This window comes from Phoenix dactylifera, unplaced genomic scaffold (genome assembly GCF_009389715.1).
Source record: "Phoenix dactylifera cultivar Barhee BC4 unplaced genomic scaffold, palm_55x_up_171113_PBpolish2nd_filt_p 000283F, whole genome shotgun sequence".
In the NCBI taxonomy this organism is placed as follows: Eukaryota; Viridiplantae; Streptophyta; class Magnoliopsida; order Arecales; family Arecaceae; genus Phoenix; species Phoenix dactylifera.
Window position 1 is genome coordinate 405,853 of NW_024067767.1, and position 27,758 is coordinate 433,610.

The 27,758-nt window shown below is 39.0% G+C and overlaps 1 protein-coding gene across 1 annotated transcript; it reads right to left on the reverse strand.

Moving 5' to 3' along the window:
- Positions 1 to 319: 319 nt before the first annotated feature.
- Positions 320 to 27,534, reverse strand: LOC120105427 (bifunctional levopimaradiene synthase, chloroplastic-like). The gene is made up of 9 exons (XM_039117857.1): positions 27,328 to 27,534; positions 26,880 to 27,200; positions 15,587 to 15,783; positions 7,151 to 7,242; positions 6,745 to 6,974; positions 6,205 to 6,380; positions 4,855 to 5,073; positions 3,875 to 4,010; positions 320 to 3,284 (listed from the first exon to the last, which is right to left on the reverse strand). The coding sequence occupies exons 1-9, from the start codon at positions 27,532 to 27,534 to the stop codon at positions 2,610 to 2,612; spliced, it is 2,253 nt and encodes a 750-aa protein (XP_038973785.1). The 3' UTR covers positions 320 to 2,609.
- Positions 27,535 to 27,758: the final 224 nt, after the last annotated feature.

Below are 27,758 nucleotides of genomic sequence, written 5' to 3' on the forward strand. Positions count from 1 at the left end.
CAAAATTTTTTCCTTCCTCTAGCCTCTGATCTACTCGTGCTGACTCCAGGTATAATGCCTCGCTGCCTGCTATATAAGGATGAGCGCGGGGTTTAAAGCCTAAACACTCGTCCCTTAAGCTAATGCAGAGTTATCAGTTCGTTCAAACATGTTAACGTCATTTAAAACATTACCACAATATAAATTCAAAAAAACAAAAAGTTTTACAAGATTTAATAAATCACAAAGACCATGTGTTTGGCAAAAATAAAGAGTAACTTTAATCTTTGTTATATATATCTTAGATCCTATTTTGACAGTCCATGCAACAAGACAAGCATCCGTGCAATAATATTGAGAATTAAAAGAATATGGTGTACATATACATGATTTGACAAGACAAGCATCCGGTGCATGCATGTAGCTAAATTAAATCACTCGCACACACATATCCGAATGCTTATGCATGTTTGTTTTTCTCTTTTTTTTTTTTTTTTTTTCCGGAGTGATGAGGATAGTGGCAAGAATACCCCTTCACCTGTCAAGATCGAACCTAAATTCTCTCCCTGTCTAGGCCATGAGAAGAGTCGCAATTTTTATCTGCATTCACTAACCCATCAAAACTCATCCAAAATAATGGATTTTGGTTTGATTTTTTTTAAAATAGATAATATAAGTTAGTCAAGATCAATTAGAATATAAATCAAATGCTATGAATTAGTTAAGACCAATTCTATTAGAAATGGATCGGGTGTAGATTTAGCCTGTCTCCCTGAAGGGTCAATGCAAGTATAATATAAATCTTTAAAATCTATCTTTTAATTGCTAAGATCAAGAGTGGGTACAAAATACTAGAAATGCATATTTAGAGATATTTTTAGTGATCAAGCATTTAGAAAGCAAGTGTAGAATGAAGATTTGAGAAAAAAATTTAATTGGATGGGTTATTCTAGATAAAACATTTCGGTTAAGTTAGATTCATTATTAATTTTTTTTAAAAAAGTGATAGCTACATCATATACCATGCTCTATAAAGATTGTTGATTTGACTAGAAAAGTTGCATAACTAACAGTTTAGCAAATAAATAAGATATAATAAAAAGAAAGAGGAGAGTGTAGCATGTTTTGGAATTATCACTTTTTCCACTTAAATTTTGTCCCACACTTTCTTACTTTGTTTGGATCGGCCATTCTAAATACCTTATTTTAAGATTATTTTGCTTTTATTTATTTTTATAAATATAGATAAGTAACATGCTATTTGAGGTTGATAGGTAGGTATGGGCTTTTATGAAATAAATAGGTTGCGTATGGATTTGTTCTTTTGGAATTAATTATGATTGGTTGGTTATGGGTTGAGGTTCTTAACTCAACCCCGAATTGATTTGATCCAAACCTGACCTAAGCTAGCTCATGGCCAGCCATAATTATAGGGATAGTGTTGTCAATTAATGTATCCAAATATGGTCAGCAAACAATTATTGTTTTCATCCAATGGCTTAGATCTTAATTAGTTGACAACCATTAAAGCATATGACTTATCATCCTAACCTCTCAAATTCCTTTAGTTCTTGTTGATATAGCTTCTGCGACTTTTGAAAGTCTAACTTTGGGAGTTTTAAATATTTTCTTGTACTCTCATTTTCTGGCCACAATTGTCTTATGATGCTTGTTGTCTATAATCTAGGCAGGACGCATTGACGGAAAAATTCCAATACAAAATTTACCTACACAAATCAGAATTAAAGCAATTTACGTAAAGCTAAAAGACTTGAAATGCCTACATTTCATGTTAGAATGTGACCTGAAAATAAGTGTCACGGACAGCTTGCTAGTATTTGTCATATGTATGTGTATTGTGACTACTGGGACTGGGCCGCCAGATGGGCCGACCTGGACCAAGGTCGGCAGCCCATCTGGAGGCCACCACCTCCTATGGTCCTACTTCGGAGAGGTACAGCTGCCGGCGGAAGGGAGAGACAGCTGCCGACCGCTAAAGTGGTTATCACCGCCTAAGAAGCCCTATTTTCTAGCCCTCTTATAGTGCCCCTCCTTCTTCCTCAGAGAGGAATTCCTGAACCAGCAACCACTGAGGCGCCGGAGCAGGGATCGTTGCAGTTCAACCCCGAAATAGGTAAGCCTTCCGACCACCTTGTTTCCATTTTCTCTGCCTTTCCTCCTCCCGATCCACTCGGGAGGATAGGTAAATTAAAAGAGAAAAAGAAAGAGAGGAAGCAAGAAAGAAAGAAAGAAGAAGAAGAAAAGGGGGAAGAAGGGGGCGGGGACTCACCTGTGTGCGGCCATCGCCGGCGTCGTGGGGAGCGGCCGCGGACGTCGCGGGAGCCGCCGGCCTCGGCTTGGCCGCGGGCGCAAGCCGCAGGGCGCCGCCGGCCGTGGCCCGGCCCCTCTCGTGCGGAGGACCTCTCCTTCTTGGCTTCGGGTGAGGAGTTAAGAGGGAGGGGGAGGGTTGAGAAGAAGAAAGGGAGGAGAAGAAGTCGAGAGAATAGAGGGAAAGAGAGGAAAAGAGAGGAGAAAAGAGGAAAAGAGAAATAGAAGAAGTCGGGAGAATAAAGAGAGGAAGAGAGAGGGCTTGGGGAGCGAGAGAGAATGTGTCAGGGTGAGAGAGGGCGTTAGAGAGTGAAGGAGGTGAAGAGGGAAAGAAAGGAACGGGAGAAGTGGGGAAAGGGAGGAAGAGAAGGTTCTGGAGAAAGGGGAAGAGAAGAAAAGAAATAGAGGAGAAAGAGAGAAGGAAAAGAAAAGCCCCCTAATTCGATCCTGGCCGTACTATCCGTGGACCTCTTGGTCCAGATCATGGACCGGCTGCCGGACTCCGGAGACCGAAAGTCTTTACGCCTCGTCTCCCGCTGTTTCCTCCGCGTGGAGGCGCTCCACCGCCGCGCCCTCCGCGTCCTCCGCCGGGAGTCCCACTCCAGTTCCTGACAGGCCAACTCAATCACATTGGCGAGACCTACCACGGCTTCCTCCTGGGTGCAGCCTGGGTGGTCCCTCATGTAGCAGCCAACCCCCGTGGTCAACTTTCCCTCCTCGAGCTCCCTCGAAGAGGAGGCAAGATCATTGGAAAGTCGGCAAACGACGGAAACGAGGTCCGTGAAGCGTGAGTCAGGACCAATGTGGCGGAGCATCTCATCTGTGATCTTCTCTCCCAGCAAGAATGCAGATGTCCATGTTATTATTTTCGCTCCAATAGAGACCTTGGTGCATTGCATGTATTCTTCGTAGGTCGGAATGCGTTCGCTGTGCATCCATTCTGCTTCCTTTAGAAAGCAAGCTGCACACTCTGCCCACTGAAATGAATGCATGCATACGATATATAAGCCTATTGTTGTGCTTGTGAGAGAGCCTATATGGTTCAGGACTTCAATTAGTTCAAAGATATGGCATGAGAAATATTCCAATTAAATATTTCTTAGAAAAATCTCTCATGTTTGAAATATGGAAATCTAAATATAAGACAGCTGCAACTGCTGAACTATAACTCATTCCAATGCTTTTAAGTCGATCAGTTGGCCAGACTTGCGTGCTGACCCGTTTAATTGTTGGGACACTAGAAAGTCCAGCAATTTATCGACAGGGATGTTATTTAAAAAGAGACTTAAGGAGAGGCTCTTCTTTTTTTTTGGTTAAAGAGAAGGACAGAGGAAAAGGAATTATGTAACCAATCCAAATTAATACGAGACCTCGTTAGTTATTTCATTTCTTCTTTTAAATTGGTCGAATGACTTCTTAAAAATGTCGGAAAGAGGTGCGGCCAAAGCCTTTGATGGACCTGGGCTAATGTCATTAGGACAGAATGTCTAATCTTTGGGTTATTGTCCTCCTGCTAGAACTTAGCTTTCAGCATCAAAATTGATTAATTAAGAAAATTCATACTTACCATATGCTTGAATATGGGAAGGATGTCGCGACCCTGAACTCGGTTGGCTTCTGCTGCCAGCTCTAGATAGGTACCGTCTATGCCTTCGAATACTAGCTTGTGTTGAGGAAGATCATTGATAAGAGATGAGTCCCACCTGGCATGGAAGAGAAATTAAGAATGATAAAAAAAGCCTTTAATCCAAACACTCTAAATCGGTTTATAGCCTAATAATTGCACCCTTCCTTCAATTAGAGGAGGTACCATGTTCAAACTTGTTGATAGGTGTTTCCCTGGGTGCTAGAAATAGCTAGAAATAGATAATTGACATCAATCCATGGCATCGATCATACGTTCCTCAAAAAATAAAATTAAAAAAAAAAAGATAAGATAAGATGTTAAGCTAAGCTAATCTCTACGCTGATTGGAACCCAGACATGGGTCAGGGCTAGAACTAAATTGTGGTTGTTCTGTTAATAGGCTAGGAGAAGTTAAGCACTAGAAAAAATTCGACACGGAGGAACATTTGATAATTTAGTATGGATTTAAAAAAAATGTTGTGGGAATAATTACACGGGAGGTGGAAATAAAGTGGTGCTTGTTAATTCATTATTTAAAAGAAAAATATGTATAGATCTATAGAAGAGTATTAGTAGTTATCAAAAGTTTGAATGGAGACAGAGACTTCTGAAGTTAGTCATCCTCCCAAACTCTTTGCTTTATAATTGTGGCAAAGTAGGTGATTTGCATGTGATCCTTATTGACATGAAAATTTCTCCATGTGTTGAACAACTTCTCTGAGAAAAACAATATGCTAGTGACATTCTCCTAGCAATTGGATAAGAAGACCATCCAAAGACCAACTTTGCTAAGCATGAAACACTAGCATGCTGAGAAACTGGGCTGCCTCCTCCAAGTCGATAACATTTTAGGTTCAAATCTTGAGTTGGTGTCTCCAATCATTTCATTGAAATGGTTGGTTTGGGGTCAAATATACTTACCTCGTGAAAGTCTCGTTGAGGCGCCGAAGTTCTTGAAGGTCATTGCTTTTGTCATCAAAGAGATCATCAAGAATGGTGATCAAGACTGCTCCCTTGGCATAGGCTAGCCGAAAAGATGAAAATTGAGGTTCATAGATAGTTGGTGCCACTACAAAGTAACTTTGTCCAAGCCTCTTACGTCCACATTTCACTTCATCAAACCCAAATCGCTGCCACCATCTGCAAAAGCTAAAGCAGAATATCGAAATATCCAAGGCAAAGAGCTACAAGATGAAGATAAAAATAAGTGATGATGTCTAGATAAAATACTAGATCATGATTTTCATTGCTATCTTCCATTTACTTGAGTCAAACACTTGGTGACCGCTCCAAGTTATGAAAGGAGAACCTTCCTTCGAAATACAGGATAGGGCTCAAAAAAATATTGTCAAATTAAAAGAATATGTTGTATATGTACTTGATCTTAGGTTTTCTCCAAGATCTTGGTTATATGTTGCTAGAAAGTCACATACACATGTACAACTCTTTTTATATATAATTAGATCAGATATATAATTAGTTGGGATAAATAAGAAAATAAATGGATCGATCAGGTATGAATTAGTTGAGACCAATTCTATTACAAATGGGTCAGGCTTAGGTTTAGTTGCCCGAATAAGTACAAGTATGGGTGCAAAGAAGTTAATATTATATAGATATTTTTAGTAACAATGCATTTAGAAAGCAGGTGCACAATTAAGATTTTGAGAAAAAGTTTTGAACCGGATGGATTATTCTAGATATGAGATTCCGGCTAGTAAGATTCATTCTCAAGTTTCTAAAATTAGTGGCAGCCACATCATATACCATGCTCTATTAGAAGATTGGTTCAGATGATTAGAAAAATTGCATAAATAATATTTAAGAAAATAAATAAAAGTGGAAAATATAGCATGTCTAGGATTTATCATTTTTTCCTCTTAAATTTCTTCTCTCACTTTCTTACATTTTTGGATGTCCTGTTCAACATTACTTATTTTTAAGTTTATTTTGCTTTTATTTATTAATATTTATAATTGATAAGTAATGTGCTGATTGAGGATGATAGTTGTATATGGGTTTGTATGAAAATAAATAGCTTTAGATTTATTCTTTTGAAATTAATTATGAATAGGTTGAAGTTTTTTTTTTGACTCAACCCCAAGTTTGATCTCATCAAGACCTAAGATGGCTCATTGCCAACCCTAATTGTGAGGATAGAGATGTCCTTTGAAAGATGCGAATACAGTTGGCAAGCAATTATTATTTTCATCTATGGCCTGGATCTTCATTAGTTAGCATCCTTTAAAATATATGACTTATCATACTGACCTCTCCAATTCCTCCAGCTCTTGTTGATATAGCTTCTGCAACTTTTGCAAGTCCAACTTTGCAAGTTTTAAATATTTTCTTGTACTTTCATTTCCTGGCCACAATTGTTTTATAAGGCTTCTTGACTCTAATCTTGGCATGAGGCGTCGGTGAGGTAATTCCAATGCAAAATTTACCTAGACAAATCAGATTAAAGCGGATTAGATAAAGCTAAAAAACGTCAAATCCCGGCATTTGATATTAGAATATGATTTGAAAATAAGTGTCATGGCCACCTTCTATGGAACATGATATTTAATTTGATGTCGGGTACAAATGGTTAAAATAGTGCTGCTAGCAGTACCTAAATGTGGACAGGTTCATCATATAGTTGCAATTTCACTTTTCCATAAACATTGCAAAAGTTTGCTTACTAGGAAAAAATATGGAAAGAAGGATGGAAGGCAATATTCTATATATATATATTATATATATATATACACCAATCTTCCTCCCTTGCTTTGAAAACAATATTCCGGCGACAGCTTGGGGGTGTCTTACCTCCATCCCAAGGTTGTTGGCCTGCAACAGAGTTGGGTTTCCCTCTGACAAGACGTTAAGGAGTTGGGACCTTGCAAATTCCTGTGCTTCTCCCATGATTTTTGATTCAGACGGGAAGCCTGTCTGAGAGCATCTATACAGGTTCAACATAGCTGATATATTGGTTGGTGAATCGACGGAGAAACATTCATAAAAGCTCCTTTTTCCCTCCTCTAAAGCCATAAGGACACCTGCACATAGATATCGAAGTGGTCAATCTCATTAGTTGAGTTATATTGGCTTATGGGCTTGGAACAAGAACAGCTAGACCTGCAAGCAAGCATGCAATTCGCAGGGACCGGGGTGTGCCCCTCAAGTTCCCATCCAGATATTATTTGAGCAGAGAAAAAAGGCCGCGCGTCAATACCTGCAGAGACTGGGTAGCCATGAAGCCTTAGCAAGCGAAAGGCTAATACTGTGGTTTTTGCATCATTCAACCCATACTTATCATCCCATTGCCTGCAGTTGAAAAACATAATTACGTGCAGAGCTGTTTAGGTAAATACGAGATGACCCAAAGTGTTCCCGGACTGCATGCATACATCCGTAAGTAACTTAGTGCAACATGGCAAATTTCATTGAGAGGAATCAGCAAAGAAAAGAAAAACATGGACTACTAGAGCCACGGTAGCGAGCCATAAGCGAGCCTTGTCGTAGTATTAGGAGCGATGGAGCTTGCCCAGTGAAAGGAATACGTAGCGAGTCACGACCGCACCTTATATATAGGAGTCTCCACCTTCAAAAGAAATTTTGAAGATGTGGTCATGATCTCATGACACAATTGTTTTATTAGATGCCAGATTTTTGTTGATTTAAAATCTGGTTCATATTTTCCTTCTCTACAGTTGGCTGGGTGGCACTTTATGCACTCATGGCACGAGGTGCGTTTATATATACTAACACGATCGATGCACTTACATGTAGCTTGTGCATAAAATACGTCGGATTTGGTGTTCGAAGTATCTTTGGATTCCAAGCCGTTCCATCAAATCCACCAACATCAGAGCCTCAAAAAGAGCAGCAGCATCCATTAGACAAGTTTCAATGGATGCCAGTTCCACCTCTAGGATAGAGAAAAACCTAGGAGATGACTTTTACATATTCCTTATTGAAGATGAACCTTTGACATATACTGAAGCGATGAAATCTAGTGATGCACCTCTATGGGAGGAAGCCATTAAAAGTGAGATGGAATTAATCCTTTCACACAATACATGGGTGTTAACCGACTTACCTCCAGGGTCTAGACCACTAGGATGCAAATGGATCTTTACAACAAAACAAAATCCTGATGGATCTATTGAAAAATACAAAGCTAGATTAGTTGCTAAAGGTTTTAGTCAAAAGGAAGGAATGGACTATTTTGACACTTATTCTCCAGTCATCAGAATAACTATAGTTCGAGTGCTTATAGCGCTGGCAGCATCATATAAACTTGAAATCCATCAGATGGATGTGAAAACCACCTTTCTTAATGGTGAGTTAGATTAAGAAATTTATATGAAGTAGCCAGAAGGTTTTGTAGTTTCTGGTCAAGAGAATAAAGTGTACAAGCTAGTTAAATCTTTATATGGATTAAAACAAGCTCCTAAACAGTGGCATGAAAAGTTTGACCAAGTCATTTTATCATATGGCTTTAACATTTGTGACTTTGATAAATGTGTATATTGGAAAATATTTGATAGGTCTGTTATTATCCTATGTTTATATGTAGATGATATTTTAATTTTTGGTAATGAACATGTCACAATTTCAGAAGCGAAGAAATATTTAGGTGACAATTTTGAGATGAAAGATCTAGGGTTAGCTAAAGTAATCTTAGGAATCAGAATTATAATGACACAAAATGAGATTGTTCTGAGTCAATTTTACTATGTTGAAAAGGTGTTAAAAAAATTTGGGTACGAAAATTACAAGCCACTTAGCACCCCATATGATCCTAGTATAAAATTAAAAAAAAATGGTGGGGACAATGTTTTCCAATTAAAGTATTCTCAATTAATTGGAAATCTTATGTATTTGTCTAACTGTACAAAACCAAATTTCTCCTACGCTGTAGGAAAACTAAGTAGATACACCAGTAATCCCGATAAGATACATTGGGATGCAATAGAAAGACTTCTTAAATATTTGAAGGGTACTATTAACTATGGGATATATTATTCTGGTTTTTCCACTATACTAGAAGGGTATAGTGATGCTAACTGGATCTCTGATTCCGTAGACACCAAGGCCACTAGTGGATTTGTTTTTACACTAGGCAGTGGTGCAGTCGCTTGAAAATCTTCTAAATAGATCTTGATTACTAGATCCACCATGGAGGCTGAGATGGTAGCCTTAGAGTTAGCTGGTGGAGAAGCAGATTGGCTAAGGGGTCTGTTATCAGATATTCCCATGATGGATAAGTCTATTCCTGCTATTCTAATTAATTGTGATAATCAGGCGACTATAACAAAAGTGAAAAGTAAAAATCACAACTCGAAGTCGTCTAGGCACATTGAGCTTCGATATAAAATTTTAAGGAAGCTCATCTTTACTGGAGTTATAACTTTAAGTTATATTAAATTAGTGGAGAACTTGGCAAATCATCTGACCAAGGGCTTGTTGAGAGGACAAGTTCAATATGCTTCGAGGGAGATGGGTTTAAAGTCTATTTTTGAGTCACCGTCAGCGACAATCCAACCTATCTGACTGGAGATCCCAAGATGTAGGTTCAATGGGACAAACAAGCTGACTGAGTGGCTGGTAGGAGCACCAAATTTAAAGTGAACTCGGTTCACTATCCATCTCTATGGAGCAAGTGCTCAACTGCACTAGATAAGAGGATGGCATAATGTCTTAATGATATCAAGGCTATTATAGGAAGATATAAAGTTGCAGTATACTCTTGAAGATATCACCGATATGAGTGTGACTGTGGGGCCGCAGTTAAATAGAGAATTAAGGCTTGTTCTCTAAGAGACACTCACAAAATAAGATACCTGCGCACGGTCGTAATGCGCTACCCCGATGGAACTCACATGCAGGGTTAACTCTTAGTTGTTCCATATTCTCAAAATCTATACATAAAGTCCAAGTTCAAGACTTTGTTCACTTCGGACTGGTGTGGATAGCGAAATACCAACTAGATGAAGGTTCAAGTCCGGAAGACACCTTTCATCGAAAGCTAAGTGTACTGATTGCTCGTACTTTGAATTTTCAAAATTTCTGTCATTTTCAAAATTATCTCAAATTTTTTTGAAATGTCAAAAATGGTGGGGAATGTAAGAAGTTTTTTTGAAATTTGAGAACAACCGTTACAAACCTTTATTGCCTGTCATTTAAACTGGTCCTTAAAGTCTTTCCCGTTGAAGAACTCAACGGCTATCAACTTGATTGCTCTGCCCATTGAAGAAATCAACGGACGGCAGTTTCAAAACCGTCTTGAATAGAGAGACGTTGGGCTCCAATCTCTTTTTATGTGAAGCCCAAAAAGTAACCGAGAGGGAGAGAGACAGGCTCTCTGATTCTGATCTTCCTAGCAGTGATATTTTCTTGGTTTTCTTCATGATTTCAAAAAAGAAAAAAAATATACGGCCTTTCAAGCCCTGTTTTCTTTCTTTCTCTATCATTTATTCATCTCCTACCAAACTATTGTGTACAAGCATACAGAAAATACCCTGCCGAGTTCAAGAGAATTTGTAGTACTGTACACGTCTACAAATTCAACGGTCCGTTGTATTTTGGAGAGGGATCGCTAGAATTCAGTGTACGTAAGGAGGCGAATCTCTTTCAAAGACAGTGACTACACGCCTCGGACCGACTACATGTGCTATTTATTGTATTATGGATCGAAAGGAAACGACATCGAAGAGGTACGCATCGGAACTGGTTGTTTCAGCGAAATAAAATTACTTGTGGTTTATTTGAGTTCTTTTGAGGTGATATTCCAACACTAAATTCATTGCTTCGCTGCAGGCTCAAGAAGCCTTCATTCAAGTGGGTTAAACATAAAATCTTGGAAGAGCTTCATGAATTCTTCATCGGAATTGTGAAAGCCATCCATCCTTACGTAAAGAAGACAAGCACCCCGAGCATTACTCAGGAGTGCACGGCTACAGAACTCTGGCACTCCTGCTCTTGATCGATAGAGCTCCCACTCCAGTTCCTGACAGGCCAACTCAATCACATTGGTGAGACCTACCATGGCTTCCTCCTGGGTGCAGCCTGGGTGGTCCCTCATGTAGCAGCCAACCCCCGTGGCCTGCTTTCCCTCCTCGAGCTCCCTCGAAAAGGAGGCAAGATCATTGGAAAGTCGGCATACGACGGAAACGAGGTGCATGAAGCGTGAGTCAGGACCAATGTGGCGGAGCATCTCATCTGTGATCTTCTCTCCCAGAAAGAATGCAGATGTCCCTGTTACCATTTTCGTTCCAATAGTGTCCTTGGCGCATTGCATGTATTCTTCGTAGGTCGGAATGCGTTCGCTGTGCAACCATTCTGCTTCCTTTAGAAAGGAAGCTACAAACTCTGCCCACTGAAATGAACGCATGCATACGATATATAAGCCTATTGTTGTGCTTGTGAGAGAGCCTATATGGTTCAGGACTTAATTAGTTCAAAGATATGACATGAGAAATATTCCAATTAAATATTTTTTTAAAAAATCTCTCATGTTTGAAATATGGAAATCTAAATATAAGACAGTTGCAACTGCTGAACTATAACTCATTCCAATGCTTTTAAGTTGATCAGTTGGCCAGACTTGCGTGCTCACCCATTTAAATTGTTAGGACACTAGAAAGTCCAGCAATTTATCGACAGGGATTTTATTTAAAAAGAGACTTAAGGAGAGTTTCGTTCTTCCGTTAAAGAGAAGGACAGAGGAAAAGGAATTATGTAACCAATCCAAACTAATACGAGACCTCGTTAGCTATATTTCATTTCTTCTTTTAAATTGGCCGAATGACTTCTTAAAAAGGTCGGAAAGAGGTGCGGCCAAAGCCTTTGATGGACCTGGGCTAATGTCATTATGACTGAATGTCTAATCTTTGGGTTATTGTCCTCCTGCTAGAACTTAGCTTTCAGCATCTAAATTGATTAATTGAGAAAATTCATACTTACCATATGCCTGAATATGGGAAGGATGTCGCGACCCTGAACTCGGTTGGCTTCTGCTGCCAGCTCTAGATAGGTACCGTCTATGCCTTCGAATGCTAGCTTGTGTTGAGGAAGATCATTGATAAGAGATGAGTCCCACCTGGCATGGAAGAGATATTAAGAATGATAGAAAAGGCCTTTAATCCAAACATTCTAAATCGGTTTATAGCCTCATGATTGCACCCTTCCTTCAATTAGAGGAGGTTCCATGTTCAAACTTGTTGGTAGGTGTCTCTCTGGGTGCTAGAAATGGATAATTGACATCAATCCATGGCATTGATCATGCTTTCCTCAAAAATAAAATTAAAAAAAAAAAGAAGATGAGATTAGATGTTATGCTAAGCTGGTCTCTACGCTGATTGGAACCCAGACATGGGTCAGGGCTAGAACTAGATTGTGGTTGTTCTGTTAATAGGCTCGGAGAAGTTAAGCACTAGAAAAAATTCGACAAGGAGGATCGTTTGATAATTTAGTATGGATTTAAAAAATGTTGTGGGAATAATTACACCGGAGGTGGAAATAAAGTGGTGCTTGTTAATTCACTATTTAAAAGAAAAATACGTATAAATCTATGGAACTCAGAATCACCAATAAAAATGCAAGAATGGAATATTATTAGTAGTTATCAAAAGTTTGAATGGAGACAGAGACTTCTGAAGTTAGTCATCCTCCCAAACTCTTTGCTTTATAATAGTGGCAAAGTAGGCGATTTGCATGAGATCCTTATTGACATGAAAATTTCCCCATGTGTTGAACAACTTCTCTGAGAAAAACAAAACAATTTGCTAGTGACATTCTCCTAGCAATTGGATACATGCTGAGAAGACCATCCAAAGACCAACTTTGCTAAGCATGAAACATGCTGAGAAATTGGGCTGCCTCCTCCAAATCGAGAACATTATAGGTTATTGAGTTGGTGTTTCCAATCATTTCATTGAAATGGTCGGTTTGGGGGGGGGGGGGGGAGATGCGGGGCCGTTAAACATAATCAAATATACTTACCTCCTGAAAGCCTCGTTGAAGCGCCGAAGTTCTTGAAGGTCATAGCTTTTGTCATCAAAGAGATCATCAAGAATGGTGATCAAAGCTATACACTTGGTATAGGCTAGCCGAAAAGATGAAAATTGAGGTTCATATATAGTTGGTACCACTATAAAGTAACTTTGTATAAGCCTCTTACGTCCACGTTTTATTTCATCAAACCCAAATTGCTGCCACCATCTGCAAAAGTTAAAGCAGAATATCGAAATATCCATGGCAAAGAGCTACAAGATGAAGATAAAAATATGTGATGATATCTAGATAAAATCACTAGATCATAATTTTCATTGCTATCTTCCATTTACTTGAGTCAAACACTTGGTGACCGCTCCAAGTTATGAAAGGAGAACCTTCCTTCCAAATACAGGATAGGGCTCAAAATAATATTGTCAAATTAAAAGAATATGTTGTATATGTACTTGATCTTAACTTTTCTCCAAGATCTTGGTTATATGTTGCTAGAAAATCACATACACATATACAACTCTTTTTATATATAATTGAATCAGATATATAATTAGTTGGAATAAATTAGAAAATAAATGGACCAGGTATGAATTAGTTGAGACCAATTCTATTACAAAGGGGTCAGGCTTAGGTTTATCCTCTTAATTGGCTTGGTGAGTCGATGCAAGGAGAAAATAAATCTTCAAATTCTAGCATTTAGTTGCCAGAATAAGTACAAGTATGGGTGCAAAGGAAGTTAATATTATATAGATATTTTTAGTAACAAAGCATTTAGAAAGCAGGTGCACAATCAAAATTTGGAGAAAACTTTTGAATCGGATAGATTATTCTAGATATAAGATTCCGGCTAGTAAGATTCATTCTCAAATTTCTAAAATTAGTGGCAGCCACATCATATGCCATGCTCTATTAGAAGATTGGTTCGGATGATTAGAAAAATTGAATAATTAATATTTAAATAAATAAATAAAATATAATAAATAAAAGGTGGAGAATATAGAATGTCTAGGATTTATCTTTTTTTCCTCTTAAATTGCTTCTCTCACTTAATTACTTTTTTGGATGTCCTATTCTACAAAACTAATTTTTAAGTTTATTTCGCCTTTATTTATTAATATTTATAATTGATAAGTAATGTGCTGATTGAGGATGATAGGTGAATATGGGTTTGTATGAAAATAAATAGCTTTAGATTTATTCTTTTGAAATTAATATGAATGGGTTGGGTATGGGTTGAGGTTTTTTTTTTTGACTCAACCCCAAGTTGATCTCATCAAGACCTAAGCTAGCTCATTGCCATCCCTAATTGTGAGGATAGAGATATCAGTTGATAGATGCGAATATGGTTAGCAAGAAATTATTATTTTCATCCTATGTCCAAGATCTTAATTAGTTAGCATCCCTTAAAATATATGACTTATCATACTGACCTCTCCAATTCCTCCAGCTCTTGTTGATATAGCTTTTGCAACTTTTGCAAGTCCAACTTTGCAAGTTTTAAATATTTTCTTGTACTCTCATTTTCTGGCCACAATTGTTTTATAATGCTTCTTGACTCTAATCTTGGCATGAGGTGTCGGCGAGGTAATTCCAATGCAAAATTTACCTAGACAAATCAAATTAAAGCAGATTAGATAAAGCTAAAAAACGTCAAATCCCGGCATTTGATATTAGAATATGACTTGAATTTAAGTGTTCATGTGCATGGACAGGTTCATCATATAGTTGCAATTTCACTTTTCCATAAACATTGCAAAAGTTTGCTTACTAGGGACAAATATGGAAAGAAGGATGGAAGGCAATATTCTATATATATATATATATACACCAATCTTCCTCCCTTGCTTTGAGAACAATATTCCAGCGACAGCTTGCGGGGGTCTTACCTCTATCCCAAGGTTGTTGGGCTGCAACAGAGTTGGGTTCCCCTCTGACAAGACGTTAAGGAGTCGGGACCTTGCAAATTCCTGTGCTTCTCCCATGATTTTTGATTCAGATGGGAAGCCTGTCTGAGAGCATCTATACAGGTTCAACATAGCTGATATATTGGTTGGTGAATCGACGGAGAAACATTCATAAAAGCTCTTTTTTCCCTCCTCTAAAGCCATAAGAACACCTGCAAATAGATATCGAAGTGGTCAATCTCATTAGTTGAGTTATATGGGCTTATGGGCGTGGAAAAAGAACCAGCATACATCACAGCTAGGCCTGCAAGCAAGCATGCAGTTCGCCGGGACCGGGGTGTGCCCCTCAAGTTCCCATCCAGATATTATTTGAGCAGAGAAAAAAGGCCGCGCGTCAATACCTGCAGAGACTGGGTAGCCATGAAGCCTTAGCAAGCGAAAGGCTAATACTGTGGCTTTTGCATCATTCAACCCATACTTATCATCCCATTGCCTGCAGTTGAAAAACATAATTACGTGCAGAGCTGTTTAGGTAAATACGAGATGACCGCATCTTATATATGGGAGTCTCCACCTTCAAAAGAATTTTTGAAGATGTGGTCATGATCTCATGACACAATTGTTTTATTAGATGCCGGATTTTGGTTGATTTAGAGTCTGGTTCATATTTTTCTTCTCTACAGTTGGCTGGGTGGCACTTTATACACTCAGGGCACGAGGTGCTTTTATATATACCAACAAGATGCACTTACATGTAGCTTGTGCGTAAAATACGTCGGATTTGGTGTTCGAAGTATCTTTGGATTCCAAGCCGTTCCATCAAATCCACCAACATTAGAGCCTCAAAAAGAGCAGCAGTATCCATTAGACAAGTCTCAATGGATGCAAGTTCTACCTCTATTACACCAATCAGATCCTCCTCAGTTTCCTCTTCCTGCATGAAGCCCTCCTGCAAGAGGCTAGGTTGGTAAGATCATGTCTGACAAAAAGCTATATCTCATCTTTCTCCTATATAAGTGTGAGGATCCGTGCAGGCGTGTTTTTAGTCCCACATCAGTTATTTGCTGGATAGATATTGAGTACTTATACGGGATCAAGAAATCCAAATAATACTTTTGGAGTAACATTTTCGGTGAGGTTCTGAGTTATTACAAATGGTATCAAAGCGAACTTGGCCCATAGCCTACGTGGACTAGGGAACACTACATTAGGGCTTGAATGGGAGGAGTCTGTAAAGACCCGTGCAGGCATGTGTTTAATTCCACATCGGTTATTCGCCGAGAAGATCTTGCGTACTTATACAGGATCAAGGAATCCAAATAATACCTTCTGGCTAGCCATTTTAGGTGAGATTTTGGGTTGTTACAGTAAGTCATGTTTGGTAACTCTTCTACAAACATTGGGAGGTTCATTATTTTGTAGGGCATCCTACTTAGCTGGGTGGGGAGGTGAATCAAGTCTAAGCAACGAGAATGCAAGCATCCAGTTTCCTCAGATCCATATTAGTTTTGTAAGATAAATCATACATGGGAGTTGACATATCATATTTTTTTAATTAATTAGTATAAACTGGCATGCATCTCGAGGTTTAATAAATCTTGCTCTACTGCTAGAGAGAAAGACAGAGACCTCCGGCTTTAGAAGGGCAAAGGAGGAATGGCGCGTGCTTCTTCTCGTGCGAAGAAGCTGAGGTGAAAGGGAGAGTGACTGACGGAGGTGGCGGCCCGGAGATTCTGGCAGCGATACCAAGGCAGATGGGCGATGGGTGAGAGAGCGCGGAAGTGATGGAGCGGGAGGCTGAGCAAGGGAGCAGGGGAGAGCCATACTACTCAAAATTCTTTCCTTACTCTGGCCTCTGATCTACTCCTGGTATGACTCCAGGTAATGCCTCGCTGCCTGCTATATAATGACGAGCGCGGGGTTTAAAGTCTAAACACTCGTCCCTTACGTCGAAAAGTGTCATTTTTTCTTTTTCTTGTGGGCAACCTCAAAGTGAAATTAGTGTCCATATGTAGCCAAGAAGACAAAAGAAAATGGTGTACATATACGATTTTTTTTTTTTTTTCGTTGATCAGACTATCATTGACCAGTCTGGAATTTACACGCCCACTAAATCGACAATCAAAATAAGGCGACGTACAGAAGAAGTATACTCCTAGCGAACTGGTCCTTAATGCTCAGCAACACGTGAGCTTCATTAATCTCTCTATGAACAGGTTCTGCTTGAAAAGTAGCCAGGGATGATATGTTCCGTCCAGCCTGGGCCAGGACGATCGGTTTTTCAACGAAGATGGTGACAAATGATTGTTTATAACAATGTATGACCAGCGTGATGCCATCTGGTGTCAAATAACAATTTCAAGCACCGATAGTTTCGAATGGCTTAATACTGATGCAGAAGACTTCTGCAATAGAGCAGGAAATTGTGGAGGGAGATCCAGTCAGCGATGCTTAATATTTGACATGGTCAGTTATAAATTTAGTGTCTGAATTACTTGATCTGTTGGTCATAGATCCTATGTTCTGAGTCTAAGATATAATATTTCTTCTTTGACACTTCATCATTCTAATTTATGCATGTACATTTTGAAATCGCAACACCTCCCACACTAAGGAAGAAGAGCTAATCCTGAATGTTATTTGCCGATGCTAGGAAGAAGTATCGGTAAGTTATCTACCGTGCCAAAATTTATCAACGCAGCTTATTAGCATTTGGAGATTACAATGCTTAAAAGCATCGGCAAGGAAAGAAGGGATTTTATTGACGCTTTCTGGTAAGCATTGTTATATTTTCCAATACTGATGAGATGCTGGAGATCCATAACTTGGACTAGAAGGTCACGAGCACCATAGCAAAGAGTGGGCTACGACCTATTTTTCATTGCAGAAAACGTCCCCCAAAGGTCATGCTCGGATTCGCCGCTCACCGAAATCGTGCCCGCCAGTTAAACTGATCAATAGGAGCGTAGCACGTGCCATGTGGAGTCAATAGCCAAACAAATCTTCAAATGATTAACAAAGGTAGTTACAGCTCAGCATGATCTTGGCACGCTGGATAAGGAAAGTCGTAATTGCCTAGGGCAAGAGATAGGGAAAAAGCATAAAAGCTCATCTGAAAATTGTGCGATTGGAATCACAACAGATCAACACCCTCCTCTGTATAAACTTGGCTAGGGGACCCTAGGTAAGAGACTTTTCACCTTGCTTTCACCTGTCATTCTACTCAGATCTCTACTATTCCTTTCCAAAACTGTAATAACCCAAAAAAGCAAAAAGAAAAATTGGGGCCAAGGGCCGGCCCAAAGGGGCCAGGCCCAGCCCGACCTTTGACCAGCCCAGTCCCGTGGTCTTGTGGGCCGGCCCGGAGGGGGCCAGGCCCAACCCGACCGTGCACAGTGGCACGGTCCAAGCGGAGAAGAAGACTCCATTCCTCCCCAATTCTGGCAGAAGAGGTAGCTACCCGAGGCCAGTTCAAGTTCAAATCAAACTCAGAGATCTTGCCTATATAACTCCCCTTCTCCTCCTTAGTTTTCCACCACGTGAATTGTCGGGAATTGCCACCGATTCCGAGTTGCTTCTCCGAGTTCTTCCCTCGAATCCTCGCCGGAAACATCACCGAATCCTCGTCAAGCTGAGGTAAGACCCAAGCCACTCCTCTCTTCTTCTTTGGATCATCTAGCCATGTTTTCACCTTGAATAGAGCCAGCAAGTTGCCGAATTTCCATCCAAAATAGGGGTTCCCTATTTCGGCTTCTTCCAAGCCCCGCCGGCGGCGGCTGCCGGGTTCAGCCGAGCTTCACCGCCTCCTGAGAGTTCTAAGTTCATGTGGCATCGATCAGGGAGATCGGCCATGTTCAGGCCGATTTTGATTGGTTCTTTGATGGTCTTCTTCCTCTTTTCTCCCCTTCTTCTCGTCGGCCGACTACCGTTGCCGGTGGTGCCATGGTTGAGGGTCGCCGTCGTCGTAGCTCGACCACTTTGGGCCGCCACCCCCTGATCCGTGGAAGAGAGGGAGAAAACAACTCTCCTCTATTTTGGAAGAAAAAGAGAGCCCTCTCTCTTCTTTCTCTCTCCTTGCTCTCTTGGATTTCTCTCTCTTGTTTCTAGTTTCTCTCTCTATGGGACTTTCGAAACTTTTCTCTCTCTTCCTGTTGGTACTTTCTCCTTCTAAGCTTGATACGGGGTGATCATTGGTTGTGACGACTGTTGGATAGTCCTAGGTTGCTACGTGATGGTAGACCTTGTAGTGGACTAGTAGAGGGTTCTGAGTTGTCGGATATCTCGAATAATTTTTTATATTGATTTGATTTTTTAGGGAAACAATCTTTTGAAAAAGAGGACGTTGAGCAGGGTTATGTGCACTCCGGTTCGTAGATCACGGTGTGGGCAGGTGATTGGTTTGTTTGGTTGTTAGTAAAGAGGTAAGAATCCTTGTACATTGACTTGCATGATATAAATATTTTTCTACCTATATATATATATGATATGCTATGATCCAGATAAGTAAGAAGCCAGAATAGTTTTATGATAGTTTTGGTATTAAATTGTATTTTGATCATGTTCGCTTGTGATGGATGGTTTGATGGGTACATATATGAGCATTACTTACATGTGCATAATCGAACTAATAGATGTGGTGCCCTGAACTAACAATGTTATTATTGGTTAACTCATCACAGGCTGAAAACGTAACTGTGGTTAGTCTAAAGCCAAAAATAAATAAAAAGAAATTGATATGTGTATGTGAATTAGATTAAATAAATAAGGACTTTAGAGCTTATCTCGTTATTATGGCAGGCCCGCCATAGGTTGGAAATGTGATAGTTTGTCAGGCTCCATCACGGGCTGGAAATGTAGAACTATAATTGGCAGGCCTCGCCACAAGCTGGAAATGTGATACTTTGGCAAGCCCCATTACGGCTGGAAAATGTGACCGAGATTTGGCCGAAAGTCGATAAGATAATTGATCCGAATCAAGGTAAAAGAAACGGGAAGAAAAGCATTGAAAACATCAACGGAGATTTATGAAATATCTTATGCTATATCACTCTTGAGTGGATGGATTTCTATTGATATTTGATGTTCATATTTATACTGATTATTCGAGTATTATTGATATCCAGTTTGTGATTTCATGATGTGTGCAACGATATTTTGTTGTTTTCAAACTTATATTATTATTATATTGGTGTAGATGTGTGAGGATTCTTACTGGGGTGTAAAGCTCACCATCCCTTCTTCTTTCTTTTTTTTCAGTCATAGGATGAATAGTTTCGGATAGGTTTGAGCGCTGAGTTTGAGTGTCAAAGTCATCAGTTAGTTAGTTAGTTTATTTTGATACCGATGAACATTGAAAGCTACTCTTGTAATTGAACCAATTTAATTATTTGGATTTGTTGGATTTATCTATTTGAATTAATTAAAAAATTGTGGAGTTGTCGGATTTTTGTTCATCTGACAAAAAATCTACTTGACATAAACATTGAAGGGTTTCCCACCAATATGTTTCGACAACCTTGATCGCTTCGCTTTCATCGCAGGTTGGAGCTTGTACCTTGTTGGCCATCTTTATCCTAGCCAAGCAGACCTCATCCACCAAATTGCCGACTCCGTCAGATCGGATTTTCGGGGGCAACACCTCCCGACTTATCCCAACTGATGGGCCACCAGGATCTTAATTGGTGGGCCACCAGTTGAGGCCAGCCCTCTTATGGTCGATTTCCCACAAACAGAAGATGGGGTGTCTGGAAGGAGACCTGGATCTGCGGGATGAATTGATCAGCCTCTCCATCGCCAACATATTGGCAGTGAGGTGGTGGCTTTCAAGGTGGAAAGAAGAGGCCACATTGGATGATGTTAACCTACTAGGCCAAGTGCTGGCCACCTTCCTCTCACTATGCATGTCAACATGGTGTCGAAGCCCCTCACCATGGCCATGGAGTTCGACAAGGGCTCGGCTCCTTAGATGGGACATTGTTGCTAGCAACCGAGCCGGACGGCAAATGTACCGATTATTCGAGCTGCTGATCAATGCCGGCCTCTTTCATATGGTTTTGATGGGCAAAATCTATTATTATTATTATTATTATTATTATTATTATTATTATTATTATTGGTGCAACGGTGGCTCACACACTACGGATGTGAATGCGGGATAAGATCTATTATTCAATGGATGAGGGGCAAATATAAGAAAAAATAAAGGCTTCTGTCTTCTTGCCCAGAAGCCTGCATGCTTAGACACCATAATATTAAATTGCATGGGGCAAAAGGAAGAAGAGCTGCATGCGCTCTCCGCCACCCACAAGAGGCACTCTAATCCTAACTCTGAGCAATCGTGATGGAAAGAACCTAAGGAATGAGTTAGGGACCAAGTCCGCAAGATATCGCTTTATAATGTGCCTCACTCATTAGAGATAATTGCAAAGATTAAGATGGATATAATCTCCAATACGGTTGCATAGAAACTTGTTTCTTATTGTAACGGCCACAAACCATATATTCTATCACTATATCAGAGGCTTTTATTTTAAATTTAGAATCTTTATTAAAATAAATAAATAAAACAAAACTCGGTGCCCTGCTAGTGTGGGCTGCATCTGGATGAGCTTAAATTGAATCAATCCCCAGAAGGTTATCATCAACACATGGGCTAGGATCCAAGATATTGGGAGGACTTGGAGATCGAGCTTTAGGAGATGGAGGTTCCATATTGGCAGCAAGGTGCACTACAAAGGTTATAACATTGAGTACGCTCCTTTCACGATGGGCAAAAGAATATGCCCTAAGGGCACCTTTATGATGGTCCAAGACTCCAAATGGTGATGGCCCTGGCCAACCTTCTCTTCTACTTTGATTGGCAGCTCCCCAGTGGGATGAAACCCTAGGATCTGAACGTGAACTGCTAGTCTCTTGTCGCACTAACATGTCAAACCAACGTGCATGTTTCTTTTTTCTTGTAAAGCAGTCGCTTTGATAGCCAATATGCACGTCGACTGTAGTAGAACCATATCAGAACCTTGATTTGTTGTATCAAAGCAGCAGAACAGTCAAAAACTATCATGATTCTAGCCATGGAACTCCCCTTCTGCAATTATTAGATCTTCGTTGTTATCTACATATATTGCAGTGTAAATAAAATTATTTAGATTTTGGAAACTTGTAAATATATATATATAAATAATATGGAAAATATTGAAATTATTGATATTTTTTAATATTTTAAACAAAATAGTTTGAAAAATATCATAAAGAATGAAATGAAGTTATTAAATTTTTATTTTTAACAGAGGAAAAAGAATTGATTTTTTTTACGAAAAGAAATAATTATTAAAATATGAAATATCAACATACTTCGATTAAGTATATTTTATAATGTAAATAAGCTTTTAATAACTATAACAAATCTTAACTTTAACAAAGTAGATTGCTGACATGGAGGCTGGGTGGTTCTTAGCCTTCAGAATTTTTAAACAATATAAGAGATATTATAGGTGGCATATTTCAATTTTCTCATCTATTTTAATTGCTAGAGATTCTTTTATTTCTTATAATTACAGTTTCTAACACTTTACCGTGTTCAAGTTGTCCTATTAAAAAAGTTCCACAAAGAATAAGAGCATCAAGCTATGTACACAGACAGTAGACTCCTACAGAATCGGTCCTTACACTACAGAAAAAAAGGGAAATGCCGACGCTTATACACCGACACTTCTTAAAAGCATCAGTAATTTTGGTCCAGCGCCAAAATTTGCCAACACTTTTTAGAAGTGTCGGCGGTCACAACGCTAGAACGGAGCTTGGGTGATTAGACGATGCTTAAAAACATCATCGGAGTCCCACGACGCGTTCTCTAAAGCGTGCCCATTTCACCCACCCCCACCCACATATATAAGGCCCCCTCCTGGTCCCTAGCCCCTCCAGCCGCCTGCCGCCCTCCTTATCCCTAACCCCTGATTCGGAGCCATGGCCATGGTCCAGCTCCAAATAGGGGGAGGAGATGCTCCAGCCCCAAAGAAAAGTGACGGTCCTTTTCTTCTCTCATCCTCCTCCTCTCTTTCTCTCTCTCACTCCCCTCCCTCTATTTATATTTCTACTTCATTTTAGGGTTTCTATCCGGTGGAGAGGGGATGGCGACGGAGGAGAACAGGGGATGGCGATGGAGAGAGGGTGTAAGAGCACGGGCGGAGAGCCGCACGTCCTCGCCGTCAACGATAGCTCCATTGACCGGAGGGGTTTTCAGATTTCTCTATGGTGCCTCTCTTCATCTTTCCTTTCCATTTTTTTTCCTCCCCTTATTATTTATCTTCATTTCTTTTCTTTTTTTATTCTTTTTGTTCCTTTTTTTTCTTTTTCATGTTCTTTTCTCTTTCCTTTCTTCATTCTTTCTTTTTGTTAGATAAATAATATAGTTTCAAAGAACGAACTTTGATTGAATTTTTTTCTATCTCTCTTTTGCAGTGACGGCTGTGGCTAGCAGGAAGAGAGCTCTGGAGCTCCTGGGTTAGGTATGGCCATTTATTTAAATTTTTTTAAGCTATATGTATAGAATATATTTTTCCTTAGGATTAATATGTGAATATAAGATTTGGGTTTACTAGATGCCGGAGATGACCGGGTACTAGAAATGGAGCCCCCTCCCTTGCCTCTTCCTCTTCTTCTTCATCGCTTCCGAACGATCAGGGCTTATAAGCTGTCCTCAAGGCCCCCAGAGATTTGTAAATAATTTTTTTTTAAAAAAAATTTATTTACAGCGACGCTTATAAGCGTCAGAATAGACTATATTTTTTTGTAGGAATAGGGATTTGCCGACGCTTTATAAGCGTCGGCAAATCCCTGTTTTTGCCGACGCTTTCATGTTGAGTCGGCAAAAACTTTTGCCACTCTGGTATCGCCGACGTTTTTGCGACGCTTTAATAGCGTCGTTGGAACTTTAGCCGATGCTTATAAGCGTCGGTAAAGATTATGAAAAGCGTCGGAAAAGATTAGTTTTCCTGTAGTGTTAATGCTCATCAACAGGCGAGCATCATTAATCTCTTTATGAACAAGTTTTGCTTGAACAGTAGCAAGGGATGATATGAGCCTCCAACTACCTCAAAAAATATATACCTTATATATCAGTCCAGCCTTGGTCGTGCATCATGTTGTCTGTGGGCAGCGACCGGCGATTCAAATTGGTATATGGCCGGCACGATCGTCTTTCAATGACGATGTGACAAATGATTATTTATAACAATATATGACCAGCGTGATGCCATCTGGTAACTATTAACAATTTCAAGCACCAATAGTTTCGTATGGCTTAATACTGATGCAAAAGACTTCAGCAATTGAGCAGGTAATTGTGGAGGGAGAGTTAGCGATGCTTAATATATGACATAGTCAGTTATAAATTTAGTGTCTGAATTACTTGATTTGTTGGCCAGGGACCTAAGTTTTGAGTCTAAGATATAACATTTCTTCTTTAACACTTAATCATCCTTCTTTAAGTGCACAAAAAACCTTCAACAATAATTTTTTTATCAATATCAACATCAGTATGATACTGCTAAAGCTAATAATTTTTAAATACTGACTATAGAGTTTAGCAAACTCACCTCTTAATAGGATACATGCATCGGTAGTGAACTAGTCTACCAAGTTTAGCTTCTGAAGCTAAGTGAATGAGTAGATGAACCATAATGGTAAAAAGCTTAGGAGAAAATATCTTTTCCATGTGGCAAAATGTAAGTGTAACATTTGACTCCAACTGATCAAGCTCTCGAGGAACAAGAAGTTTGGAACATAATGCTTTAAAAAATGATGACAATTAAGAAACAATTTAAAGAACTTGTTTCGGCGTTGACGATCTTAAAGCTAATGAAAAGATATCTTGCATCAAAATGTTACCATCATGACTTTTAAAGATTCAAAAGTTTTCACTCTTTAAGATTTATGCGTCGTAAAATATTCGATGCATACTCATTAGTAACCTTCATATTTGTTAGAACTGCTAAGAAAAGATCTTTCTCTTAAGTACATATTTTGTAACATGTAGGAAGTATAGAAAATTTATCATTGGCAAGTGCTTTCGGATGAAGCTCTTGTCTTATGCCCATATCTTTCAAATCAAGATATGCCTTCAAGTTATCTTTGGTCTTCCCATCAAGATTTAACAATGTTCTAATCAAGTTATCACAAACATTCTTCTCTACATGCATCACATCAAGATTATGCCAAAGAAGATTATACTCCCAATAAGGTAAATTAAAAAAATGCTCCTTTTTTTAACTATTTTTGTTTAGATGATACCATTGTGTCATCGGCATTTTTCTGTCTATATACGTTATCATCATCCTCAAAAACCTTTGCATCAATATTGTTAGTAGTGATGTCCACTATTAAACTTTCATTCATTGAGTTGCCAACATCCTTCCTTCCCCTTTCATCCTTCCTTCCCCTTTTCTTTGAACATTTGGAACCTTAGGATAACTATAATTGATGCCTTACATTTGTCTAAGAACTTCAATTCTAGTTTGTAGAATATGGGTAGATGGCAACTTTATAGTACCATCAAATAGATCATTCTGAAATGGAAATGGATAGTTTACTTCTAACCATCGACGATGGGCCATCGGTGGCAACGGTGTCTAGTTCAATAGTTTCTTGCAGACCACACTAAATACTTAAGACACTGTCCAATATGGCAGTGGCAACCACACAGGGGAAGTTCTATCCTCAATCTCACTAAAAAAATTTCAAACATGAATAATTGAAAGAACTATCCATTTGCTCGTGTCTGAATTTATTTACTTGGTGCACAACTATCACGCCCCGAACTCGAAGTGCAATAGACGCCGCATTGCTGCACGGCAGACTGTACAGGTATGCAAGGCTACAGATCATATCAAAGCAATAACAAATTTCTGATTTTTTTAATCAATAATTTATTCAAAGCAATCATACAAAGTTTCAAAATAACATATATCAACATAAATCATATTAAATATTCTAACTAATCTAACAAAAATGCCAATAATTGAAAAACAATATTCGAAATCTAGCGCACTCCCCAGTCTCGTGTGATCATGCTTCACGATTTGAAAAATAGAGAAAATACGATAATGGGCTACACTAGCCAAATAAGCAACATAATACCCTAAAGTAGGGTCAAAGCATGCCAAATATTTAATTAAAGCACAAATTAATGACCGAAAAGTAAATCACAAATAAACATATTTTTTAAAAAAATTTATTTAGCGTTTTTAAAAAACTCTGATACCAAAATTGCAACATAAATAGGCTTATGCCCATGTAACTCAGTGGCATGGGTTGCACAAAGTATCAAATCCACTATTATTAACCACCGGTGGCAACGGTGTCCAAATACCACTATTTTAATCATCGGTGGTACGGTGTTGAAGCTAGTTTTTCACATATACAAGTCGATAAGACCAACGAATAATCTCCATTGGCAGGATCAGAACAGATGATATCCATGCTGAGAAAAACATACATATACAAACAGATTTCATAAATTATCCAGTCATATTTTCCAAATTTCATAACATAACGTAATATAATTTAAAATAATTACTATCATAACAATAACATACCTGACCTGTTTAACTAAATATAAAATATATATCAAAATCAACTAATAATTATTTTATCAAATAATTTGGAAAATACATTTTAAAGTATTAAGTTAATTATCTTTTAAAATTATCATTATTTTGGGGGAGTCTCCTCAGCTTGCCATTGCTGAAATTCCTTTTTCCATACAGGCAGAATTTTCTTGGGAAGCACTACCAAGGGCCTGGCAAATGGATACTCGGCCAAAAAGCTCTGGACAAAACTAATGAGCATAAAAGTTTTACCCGATCCCGGGGCATGAGCCAGAATGCAGCCCTCCGGTTTATCATTTACTAAATTTCTAACCAAAAAATGAAAGCCTTCTAACTGATGTGGCTTCATTTGCTTCAAATGCCTAGGATGGATAAAAATGTCAGCTGCTATAAAATCTTCCAAAAATTTAGGTACGGAATATTGTAATGTTTCGTCTACATCCTTGGTGTTTCTTGATCTGGACATGAGCGTCCTTGCTGCCCGTGGGGCCTTTGCCCATTGGTATTCAAATATTGTGTCGATACTTCTTTGAATAACTTCGCAGATACGACAAACAATGCCTAGATCATCCTGAAGTACGGGGAGGTGCTTGCATTCTTCTTCTTCTTCTTGCACAGCAGCTGGCTCAACATAATTAGGATTCTTTGAGCACTCCATATCTAATGACATTTCTTTCCAAAGATCATCCAGCCGATGCTCATCATTTTCTAAGTTTTCTGCTTCATCTTGTTGGCAGATTCCCATGATCGATGAATGCTCCTGCACAGCCGCAGATGAAACAAGCGTGGAGTTTACATCAGTTTTTTTTTTCCTCCATAGTCATTTCAAAAGCAAGAGCTTTTCCACCTTGTCTTTCGCCTCTCTTCTCTGCTTAGTCTTGGTTCACAAGATCCTGAAATCGCTGCTTCTCAGGAACTTTCTGTAGGACAACTTTTTGATATTGGACAGATGGTTGCCTGTTTGCTCTAAATGCAACACTACCATCTAACTTATTACTTCCATAGCCATAGGGAATTATCTGGTTTGAATGACTTTCTTGCGTTATAATGGCTTGTCTTTGGAAGCTCTCAATTCGAGTTCCAGTGTTTGTCATGAATCAGAGGATTTCCTTCCAGAATGGGAAGCATGTTGACTTCCTGTTTGATGGATTGCATCTTCATCATCTGAATCAAGAATTATGACAGATGTGCTGTCTTTCCCTTCTTTGTATTTTTGGGCAAGAATCCGTAGGGCCATTTGCAACATCTGGAATTTTCCTATGCATCATTAAATCAGAATCACCACAATATAAAATATTCTGATCACTGGACTCATGTT